Source organism: Xiphophorus maculatus, chromosome 20 (genome assembly GCF_002775205.1).
Source record: "Xiphophorus maculatus strain JP 163 A chromosome 20, X_maculatus-5.0-male, whole genome shotgun sequence".
In the NCBI taxonomy this organism is placed as follows: Eukaryota; Metazoa; Chordata; class Actinopteri; order Cyprinodontiformes; family Poeciliidae; genus Xiphophorus; species Xiphophorus maculatus.
This window is the reverse complement of record NC_036462.1, coordinates 17,292,970-17,304,608: the sequence shown is the minus strand read 5'-3', so window position 1 is coordinate 17,304,608 and position 11,639 is coordinate 17,292,970. Positions and strand designations below refer to the sequence as shown.

General features: G+C 36.8%; 1 protein-coding gene across 1 annotated transcript; it reads right to left on the bottom strand.

Annotated features, from left to right (window-relative positions):
* Positions 1 to 41: 41 nt before the first annotated feature.
* On the bottom strand, positions 42 to 6,640 carry LOC102229957 (serine/arginine-rich splicing factor 3-like). Its single transcript, XM_005810439.2, has 7 exons — positions 6,505 to 6,640; positions 5,206 to 5,252; positions 3,960 to 4,170; positions 3,555 to 3,689; positions 906 to 944; positions 739 to 825; positions 42 to 646 (listed from the first exon to the last, which is right to left on the bottom strand). The coding sequence occupies exons 2-7, from the start codon at positions 5,210 to 5,212 to the stop codon at positions 619 to 621; spliced, it is 507 nt and encodes a 168-aa protein (XP_005810496.1). The 5' UTR covers positions 5,213 to 5,252; positions 6,505 to 6,640; the 3' UTR covers positions 42 to 618.
* Between the last annotated feature and the right edge of the window lie 4,999 nt (positions 6,641 to 11,639).

Genomic DNA, 11,639 nt, shown 5'->3' with positions numbered 1-11,639 from the left:
ATTAACACAATTATATAAAAAAAATAAACTGACTTGTCAGCTTGGAAAAAACATTTATTGAACAAGTTGTTTAACTGCATTGTCACAAATTGTTGAAGTTGAGAGTCAAGATAATCAGAGTAAATACCGTCTTTTGTGACAAACATACAGTAGGTAAAATACAGAATTATAGGTTGTGTTTAAGGGACATCCTCCTAATAACAGCACCAGTATCTGTTAAGTCCCTGCATCTCACAGTGACCCCATAAAAGTAGAAACAGCCATGAATAAAACAAAAATCACAAGAATTTATTTTAACAGTTAAAAATGTCTTCTGCTAAAGTAAAGGCAGTATTTAGTTTCAAAACATGCAGGACGAGACAAATTCTTCCATGTGAATATTTATACCCTCCAAAAAAAGAGACCTTTAAAAAAGAAAAAAAAATTTTGTCTCGACAGCTGACAAAATGAGAAACATCCCGTCTTTTCTTGTACTTTTAACGGATATAACGAGCCATAAGATGGCAAGCAGCACAGGGTGCTTTAAAGTTTCAAACAAAATCTAAGAAAGAAAAGTGGCACTATAAAAACTTTCCTCTTCACAATCTTTGTATGATCTTGCAGAGCAATCCAGGACCTTCACTTCCTTTCGTGAGACCTGGAACGACTGTAAAACGAATCAACCGGTAAACTATTTGCATTAATAATAACAAGAAGCTTAAGTTCAATATAAATTTGATGTTTTGGCATGGGCTCTACCTCCTTGATCGGGAGAAGGATCGTGAACGCTTACGATTCTTATCTCTGGACAGAGACCGATATCTGCGTCTGTCTCTTGACAGAGACCTGAAAGTCAAGAAGAAAAAAAATTGTCATTCCCCACAGATTAGTACAGCAATTTGAAATGCAATGATTCTTAATCTTACCTGCTACGACTGCGGCTCAGGCTCCTCCTCCTCGGTGATCTAAGGTGTGCATTATTAAAAATATTGAAACCAAGTTAGGAAAGAGTAACTATGTTTCATGTCAATAATGAACCCTTTGGGTAATGGCTCCCCAAGAGCCATGGTATATATGGAAATGTGATTACACGTTACTCTTCATTTGTTAAGAAGATAAGCTGCATTTATGAACTGCAGCAAGACCAGCTCATTCAATTGACAATTTGTCCAAAGAGCACCAATCATGGAGTCAGATTTCAGGGCTCGAAATAAAGGCTTGCTTTTGGTAAACAGGTTTGTCATTAGTGGACTTCCTGATTGTAATATTAATGTGTGTGCAAAGGTTATGAGGCTGAAACAGATAAAATCTCAAGTGAAAAAGGCTTCAGTTTAGCAAAGCAGATCCAACTCAAGATGCCTTGATGTCGAGCCTTTAATATACACCCAGCAATTTTTGCAAGAGAAAGTTTAAAGACTTTTGGTCCAGCCAGTTGCGCTTTAAGCTTTCCACTGAGTTTCCTCTACAGAATACAACTCATGAAACATAATTGTCAACCAGTTTTAAAAGCTAAATTAAAAAGAATTTATTAAAAAAAAACTACAAAGAGCAGGATAAAAGCAACTTACTATTTTGGGGGGTTTGGACAACATAGAAATGAAGCAAGGAAGCCAGACTGATGGTGAGGGAGGTCGAATTGCAGACAGGAATTGCCACATGATGCAAATGTTGCAGATATGAAGTTGCTTGGTGGCTGGTTGGGAGGGGGCAGTGAGTAGTTGTAGATTTTTCCTGCTTTATTTTGAGGGGGAGTGGGGTTGAAGATTAGAGACTGATGTAACCCAACGGCTGTTCCCGTTGATACAGCAGATGTGTGGAGACTAGAAAGTGTAAAGACGCTGATTGGTTGATAATTTGAAGCGGACCGCTGTTGATTGGATAAAGGTCGGAGGAAGTAGAGAAGGATGCTGGGAACTGCATGCTCAGGAACCAAAAGGTTGGTGGGACCTGATGACTGGCGGTGGCGCCTGGGTCATGTGACAACACCAGGCTCGCTGGTCAGCCGTCACATGATGCTGAAAGAAGACTAGTTGCCTGACTCAGATGGTGAGAAGCGTGGTGGTGACTCTGCAATGGGGTTCAGTTTTATTAATATATGGAAACTGAACTCAGAAAAAAATAAAAGAAATTACACCTTCAGAAACTTATTTTAAAATTATGGATTAAAAAAAAAAAAAGTTTGATAAAAGTAATAAAACACCCCATACAGTAAAAATGGTCTACCAGACACCTAAATAATACTTACTGAACTTCAATGCAAATTGTCCACTCATAAAAATTGCTTTCAAATTTAAATTTTTGAGCAAATGTGATTCAGAATCTGTACAATAAATCTGTAAACATGGCCATGATCACTAAACATTTAAAAGTGAAAACCTGAGTGATCAAAGTGTTGACCAGAAGAGGTTGCAGCAGAGCAACTTCAGGTATTTAACCTGTGGAAAGGTTAAGTGCCTTTAACATCTAGTTACAGCCCCTTGCAAAAGTATTCACATACTCTAACTATGCTGGTGAAGATTCTCAGTCATGACATGACCATCCTAAGTACTTAAGAAAAAGCAACGGGACTTCTGTTGTTTCCTGGAGACTTTTCACCTCTAACCCAAAAGAATTCTTCAGTTTTGAATATGACTGGAAGCAACAGGCATAGAAGTTGCAGTCAGAGCGACAGAAGCTTCTAAACCTGTTGGAAGAAATGTATAAGAAATCCAGTTTGTAGTTTGAGTCAAATGGTCCCTTTTAACATAGCAAACATTTTGGAGAAGGTTCTCTGGTCAGACGATATCAAAACTGAACTTTATGACCTACAGCATGGTAAAAGGCCAACACAGCACAACCAAGGTGGTGGCAGGACTTTAGATTTGAGTCAAAGCAATGACCTAAATTCAATTGGGTCCTAAGACTGGAAAATTTCCTTACACAAAAAGATCTGCATCTGCAATCTGACTCAACTGCAGTCACTTCCACAAAACTGTGGAAAGCCACTGCATACCCTAAAAATAAAAACCCAACCTCCCACGCCCCAAAAAAAAAACAAAAAAAAAAACCTGGACTGTTGCATTAATGTGAAAAAAGTTCAGCAGGTTTGAGTACTTTTGCAAGGCACTAAATACGTTAGACAAAGACCTGTTTCCATAAAGCCTCTAAGGCAAAAGGCTCAACCTGCATTAGACAGTCGAAATGAACAACACAAAACAGACCCTCTTCTTCAGAGCCAATCTGGATTCATAACCACTGTGTAGGTTTTATAACACTTTTAAATGAACAAAAATACTTGTGAAAATGGCCACAGACTTATGACTTAATACAAATTACAATATAGAGCCTTTATGCTCATAGAAATGCTAGGACTTGTTTTGTGTTAATAATGTGACCTTGAGAACTAAGGTTTTTTTTCTTTTCTCTTTTTTCAAGAATTAACCTTGAGGTGAGCCACATTTTATGGGATAATTGTTTCCAAAACAAAGATTTAGGAGTTTTAAACTGGTTCTCCCAAAGGAATTGAGGTGAGCCAAGTTTACGTTTAATATGTGCAAGTGAAAAGAAAAAAAAAAGTTTAAAATTAAAATGCATACCTGCGTCTGACTGGAGGACTACGTCTCCTAAAATCATCTCGGGGACGTCTGCTCCACGAAGGAGGAGGACCGCGGCTCCTCGAGCGCTTCTCCCCAGTCGACAGCTCAACACGCACACGGCAGCCACACATGGTTCTACACAGAATGAGTAAGACACACATTTCTTTATCCATTTGAATCCAGGAGATTTTTGACTGGAAATTATATTGGTTAAAAATTATGTTTGGCAATGTTTTGTCATAATGATGGTAGATACATTTCCTGTTTGCATAATTCATGGATAGAATGAGGGCTAGGGAAAGGGGTTCAATATTCAAAACAGGTTAAAAAATTATTGGTGTTTTACTAACACTTTGGCTTCATGTTTTCCCCACAGGGGTGAGCATTCACAACACTGGACATTACCTGCCATCCAGTTCTCTTACAGCATCAGATGCATCTCTAGGATCTTCAAACTCTACAAAAGCAAAACCTGGAGGATTCCTGGCCACCCAAACACTTCTTAACGGACCGTAATACCCAAAAGCTCGTTCTAATTCTGTCTTATTCCCATTGTTTCCTAGATTTCCCACATAAACCTTGCAGTCAAGAGGACAGTCTCGATGAAAAGCGGGATCTGAAAGAAACAGAGAGAGAATATAATTTAACAAAGTCTGTGTTAGAGATTTTTTGGTATTATCATTTTATTATTACTTTAGTTCACATTCAGCCTATAGATCATTGTGATTTTCTGTTTAAAGTGTTCTCTTCCTTACGTGTGTATGGAGGTCACTACTGTCTGTTCAACTTTACGCACCTCCTAATTTAGTAACTACCTGTGAACAGTCGTATTTTGTTTTATTGACAGTACTGACCGTGATTTGAACCGGGCTCAGACCTTTGATCAGATATCACATCTGGAACTGGGTTGTTAGATGTTTGGGTTAGAAGCTTTACGACCTCTGTTGTTTTTCCTGACTGCCCCCTTGCCTGTTCTTCTTTGACAATAAAAAAGGAGTTCATGTGAGAGCCGATCAGAATGCTCTGCGAATTGTTCGGAGGAAGAGTTGGCAGAGCGTTCTCCTTTTGCAAAAGCTCCACGTGAAATTCATATACGTTGTCTGTGGTTCTTTCTTTTATTTAGGTTCGAAAGGAAAATACCTATCAGTCTGTTTCATCTTTAGGATTTAATTTAATGGAAGAATTCAAATACTGAAACGGGTGTTTTAGTATTTGATTTCAAAAGGCAGATTTATAATTAGTAACTAGGTTTAGTGTGTGTGTGTCACATTCAAGCATGAAACGTGTCAAAAGTAAGACGCAAAAGTAAAATCACAACGCTAGATCACAACGGACATAAAACAAAAAAATGCCTTTATCTATTCTGAAAACATATTATTGATATTATAGAACGTTCACAAATTTTGTTATAATTTCAATGATAATTAATTTTTTCTTCCTTGCAATACAAACCAACTTACATGACACAGAAATTCTGCCAGAACTATTTTTTTTTAAGTAATTTTCACATTAAAACAAACAGTCAAAAAAGGTGGATTATATTAAAACAGCAAGACTGCTTAAATTTAAAGATAACATGCCAAAGAATTTTTTTTCCAGAAAAAAAAGATCATTTTAAAATATGAAAACTGAAAACAAATAAATATCATACCTCCCATGTCAACAACCAGCTTGTTAGTGCCCTATAACAAGATGATTCTGAAAGGAAAGAAGAAAGAAATTGTTAATTTCACACTTGAGGTTTATTCAACTACATTTGCTTCAATTGCAGGAGATAAAATTAAAACATATAACACATTCAACATGATAGTGAAGGAGGGCAGTCTCCTTCACTATCATGAAGGTTAAAGAAACAAAGCCTTTAACCTTGTTGTTCCTTTAGCCTTATCTAAGCACCATAATAAAATAACAAAACAAAAGCAAACAAAAATCTGCTATCCAGGAGCAGATTAAGGGTGACAAAATGTTTCTCAATATCTGGGGCAAACCTAGAAATCAAGCCCCTCGACTTACAGAAAAACAACCACTAGTGTCTCTACTACAAATCAAAATATTCCTGTGCATAATCAGTTTCAGCTAACCGCACTGCAATTGATCACAGATTAAAAATCACTTACTTACTTATCCCAGCAAATACTAATCAAACTGAAAATAGGGGGGGGGGAGAAATCTGAAGTTTAAATATTCTGTCATTTTATATACACTTAAATTTTCTTTAGGTTGTTTCTCCACTTAGAAAAATGCATCCAATGTTTGGGAATTTTTATTATAGAAAAATAACTGATTTTTCTGGAAAAGTTCATTTTTATTTATTTATTACAATTCATCAAAAGGTCTGTGGTAATAAACAGTGTTTTGTCCCTTTTTTTTTTCAAACGATGCATAATTTTATTTCGACCTTTACTGATTATACATTGAATTGGAGGGGTTTATGTTACTCAGACAGAATTTAGCATGTCTTCGAAGTCTTAAATTGTTGTTCATAAATAAATATTTTATATCCTTTCATTCGCGTCTCGTTTAGAATGTTTAGCTAATGCAGGTCTGGGTTTTCAAACAATCAATTTATTCAGCTAAAATATCCAAACCAAAATCTTTATTGAAGATAACGTTAGTTGCAGAAGTGCAAGCAGAATGAATGAAGCAACTCACCTTAATGAGCGTGTGCGTTCATAAACACTCAGAATCAAACTATGAGGTTTAAAATACAAAGTTTAAACGCTCCTTTAAAACGACAATGCTTTTAAAATTTAAATAATCAAAACACCCACATCGGAATTTCCAAAAACCCACTATGTCAAGGCTATGCTAAGAGCTAACTCCACATTAGCATTTGTCACAGTGAGACGAATATATTTACCATGACCCATTGAAGGGTCCAAACAATGTTCTATGAAACATTGTGGAGATAAACAAGAGGATGCGGATGTTGGGAAAAATAATAACTTACCTTTTTATTCAACTAAAAGGTCAGAAAATATTAACTGCGGATTTATCACCACCCCTTTACAACAAGAGGCTGCTATTAGCCTGTTAGCAGGAGCAGCGCCGCAGAACAGCCAGCTCCGCTTCTTCTCTGCGTGATTGGTGAATGTACAGCAAATAAGTATACTGCCACCTACCGTTCAACTGTGAAAAATCCCACAGTCCCTTTCAAAACGGCTTCACATCCCTTGATTTTTTTTTCATATAAAAAAATAAATATATTTCATTGTGATTTAATGTGATAGAGCAAGACAACGTATCATATAAAATTTATAATTCTCCTAAAATGTTACAAATGAAAATTTGGAAAGTATAATATGCATCCATATTCAACCCCCTTTACTATTACAAATAAAATCTAGTTCAACCATCTGCCAGAAGAACTCCACTATTTGGTGAATGATGCCCAGACAAAGTAAAAGCCAGGGAAGGAGAAGATATTCAGATTATTATTAAGATTTAATTTATCCTGTAAAGTGCATGACTAAATTAAAGATCAACAGCTAAAGGTTGGCTCACTGTAAATGAGTTAAAGAACTTTCTAAATTAGGGCTTTGTAACATTTTCTATGTTTGAAAGCAAGGCTTTATGAGAAACTGTCACCAGAACACCTTGTGAAAACTTTCTTCTCTAACACATTTTGCAGTACATTGTGTCTTGTAAAAAATGAGATCTGCCTTTCCCTGCTTAACTCATCTCTTTTTCTTCAGTGTCAAACTGACATTTGAAAGCACAGTAGAAAAGTCAGACTGTACCGCAGTGTGTTACTTCACAAATTTCTCCCCATGAAGAGCAAAATTGCAAGCTAAAGACACAAAGAGAAAACAAATAATATTTTTTTTAAAAACCCAACTATATAAAACTTTATAACTGTCAGAATTATAACCACAACTGTTGGCTAAATGTCTTCATTAAATTCAACATGTTTGAGAACACCAACAATTTCATTTTTTCAAACAGAGTTTTTGCAAATCATAAACTGTTTTAAAACATCTGATGAATAATCCAGTAAATGCTTAATAGGCTGATATTGTGCCCTTTTTATGCTTTCCTTAAGTAAGGTGACCCTAAAGCCAAGAAAGTTCATTTTGGTCACAAATAAAAAGGTTTTAAAAATCTCAATTTGTGTGTAGATTTATGCAACTTACATCTGAGTTTTCTACAGCTGTCTTAAGTACTTCTTTAAATTAGATGTAATAAAGTGTTGGGTGTATGCCTAAAAAAATAACAACTAGTCCTTTTACTTCAGCCCAAATTATAAGCCTAAAACCATCAACTTCCACTTTATTAGCTGGCAGTACTCACTGCATGGCATCGTTTTCATAGAGTGCGCACACCACAGGGAGGCGCCCATTCCCACAACCCGACAAATTATAAAGGAATAGAGAACTCGTTCAGGTCAGGTGGCAGCTTTTTGTGCAGCCCTGGGCAGAGAGCCATATTGCTTTTACTAACCAAAAAAAAGTTAAGCTACCTGAACAAATGATCTGGTTTTAACATAATATGGTAAACATGTTGACAAGTGATTGCTGGGTAAGTTACTCAGTTTGCAAGGAGGTGTTATATCCATAATAAACACTAACAGACCTGAGTTGTGGCATAAGGACTTGTACGTGAGGGCAGTCACATATTGTGTCATCTGGTACCATGTTGTCAAAAATACATCAGCAGCCAGCAGCAGAAGTATCCTAGAGTTCCCCAGACCAGTGAGCGAAGGTGATCCTGCAAAAAAAGATGTCCTGTTGAGATATTCGATGGGATTACCAGCGCTTGACGGAGACTGATGGTGGTGCCATTTTTGGGAGACGAGAAGCTGGGTGGTTATATTGTGCAATGGTCTGGCTTGTTGAACTTACTCTTTAACATAGTGCAGGGTGACATGCATGGATGGCCCCACTTATTCATTGGTTCTGATATCAGGCTACCATCACATGTGTGCCCCACATACCGGATGAACTGACAACATGCCCGAGGCGTAAGCAAATTTTTCAACTCTTACAAGCGTGTAATAATTGCTGTGGGTTTGCCTGAAAGTGGGTCTTCAAATGAAATTGAACTTAGGGCTTCATTCAACCTCAGGTCAGGTGCCTGCCCAACCACCTGACTTGAAACCCAGTCAGGCTCTGCTTTCTAAAATGTCCTTGGTAAGTATTTGAGTCTTGTGAACTTAGGTCACTGTTTTGACACTGTTTTTTATGGGCATTAAAATAAATAAAAATGTACAAAACAAAACTTATTTTTCAGTAGAATAAGCCAGGTAAAAAGAGTTCTGAAAGAATCTACCTTGGTTTTTATTTGTTTTTCCACCACAAAATAGTACATTAATAGCAGGGGTGTGTAGACTTTTTAAATCAACTGGGCCTTAGAACTGTTTGGAATATATGAATGAATGTTATTTATTCGCAACTAATACTTTAAATGTAATTTTTTAAAATGTGTTTCTGCTTGTAGTTTAAGTACATCAAAGAGTTATCAGCAGGAAGGATCAATTTCTACATACCAGGTATTTAATCTTAATGGTTTGATCTGTTAATATAGTTAGGCTTTTAAACTCACGGGTTAAACTCCTGACAGTCAAGTTGACCCTAAAATGATATAACACGGAAAACATCTGCCAGGGTTTTAGTGATTACATAAGAACAGCGGTAAGTTAACACACTGCGTTATTGCTCAACAGGACAAAACACAACCAACGACCCCTTGGAAGGGTGCAGGTGGGCGGGCAGAAACGGTTTTCACGCTTCCTGTTCAAAGGCACCTTCATGAAAAAGTGCGACACAGTGGAAGGAGAGAGCAACCGACGTTTTTGCAGATCTGTGACAATAGATCTACGGTGACACCTCAATCCTCACATGGAAAAGAAAAACACACGGCAAAGAAAGATGAGTTCAGCGTCATCATGATAGAGGAAACCTGAGTAAAGCTCTTATTTGCTCGAAACCAAACATCTGATGTATTCAGTGATTGTTTTCAACTTGATTTTTTGGGACAAATCATTGTTCAAATTATTTATCAAGCAATTTCCTTCTAACTAAAGTCCTGACACACTGTAAGCTACGTTTTATATTACCAGTGATAGTGAGAAGATGAGGAAATGACAATAAAGCCCTGTTATTACTCCAAATAAGGAAATGTGTCATGTGTTATGAACTGAGCATGAGGACATACAGTCAGTTTTCAGTTTACACGTCTACAAAGCTATATATAGCTGTATTTCTTGGAGGTTTCTAGTAAATTGTATTAAGCCGACAGACGCTCCTATCAAATAGTCCATAGCATGAACATCTCAGCAGGCTAAATACAGATAGAAATCTTGATATACCCTAACTGTACTGCCATGTAAAGCTTATACTGCAGTTGCACCATGGATGCTTACAGCACTTAATCAAAAAATACAGGCAATTTGTGTGACATCAGGAAATGTGAGGTGCTAAAACGGGATCAGGCTGTCCTGGACTCCAAGTAGAACAGCATGTTTTTTTTTCTTGCTTTCTGATTTTCTAAACGGAGGTTGAAATAAATCATCTCTCTTTATAAAATATCTAGGCATATTCAGACAGACCATATGTTTTTTTCTAAGCTTTATGTGCACACATTAAAATTCAGTTATTTGGAAACAAATGAAAAACTTTCTCTCCAGTAGGAAAACGTAAAACACCACCAAGATGACGTATCAGTAAAACATTTCTTGCAAAAGTATTCGTAACTTTTTTACACAATTTTTCATAGTACAACCAGGAGCCTTGGTGCAGTCTTGTGGAGAAATGTCACATTTTATGGCAAACCTATAAAATAAGAATCCTAAAAGAGTGGAGTGCATTTACATTTAGCCATCCTGAGTCATCAATTGTGTTGTAAATTACAGACGCAATTATAACTGCCATTATAGCTGCAGGTATTTTGGGTATGTTTCTATCAGCTTTGTACATCTACCTAATTCATTCGCTTGATTCCTCTCTGAATAGCTTCACCGTTCCTGCTGAAGAACACTGTCCCCATAGAATGATGGTGCCACTACCATGTTTCACCATGGAGACAGTGTTTTCAGGTTGATGTGGGGTATGGCAGATAATTAAACTTGTTCTCATTTAACCAGAGCACCTTTGTTGTGTTCCCTAGATGGCTTGTGGCAAACAGAAAACGGTACCTCGTATGACTGCCGCTCAGCAATTGATTGTTCCTGCTACACTCCCACAAATGCATGACTAATAGTTGTCCTATCGACGGATTTGTTTATTCATTATCAAGAGCCTCTAGGCTGCTTCTCTGATTAATGCTCTTCTTGCCCAGCCATGTCTTTGTAGGTTTACAGCTCTGTCATTTTCCACTTTTTGGATGATGGATTAAGCAGTGCTGGGTAAGATGTTTAAAGCTCCTTTCCTACCTAATCTGGCGTTAACTTCTCCACAACCCCTCACCTGTCTGCTCTGTTCACTGGTCTTTAAAATGGGGTACAGATTTTGCTCACTAATGTTTTCCAACAAAACTTCTGCGCCCTGCAACTGTTCATTTTGTTTGGGTGTATCAAGATAAATAGGGCTGAATAAAGCACACTACATTTTCCTAATTTTGTTTAGGTAAAAAAATTAAAACCATGTGCATGTTTTCCTTCCATTCCACTGTTACTTGGAAATTTTGTGGTGTATGTCAAACAATTAAAATGAAATAAAGTTTGTTTTTATAATGTGACAAAATGTTAAGCAGCTGTTAACTGGCTTGCAAACTTTTGTGAAGATGTTTTGTTTTTGTCTTAAACTCAAATGTTGGGTGTCATCTTCAGGCATTAAATTGATTGAAGAATTTTGTAATTTTCTAAACGAAATATTATTTCATAAACAAAATGCTAGAGTATTGCTGTCATAAAAACTAAACACATCATACATCTTAGAATATCTTCTGTTGCATAGTCTGAGAAAATAGAATGAAAGCAAACCTATAAACCACAGCTATATTAGCTTTAAGTTGAGATGAAAAATGTGTCCCCCGTCCCCTTTAATTTGTTTTCAACATTTTCTCAGTTATCTATTTCGGATTCTTGGAAGACAGCCATAACAAGCTCTCTTTTCTGGGGGCAAAAGTTCAGGGATAAAAGGAATCGCT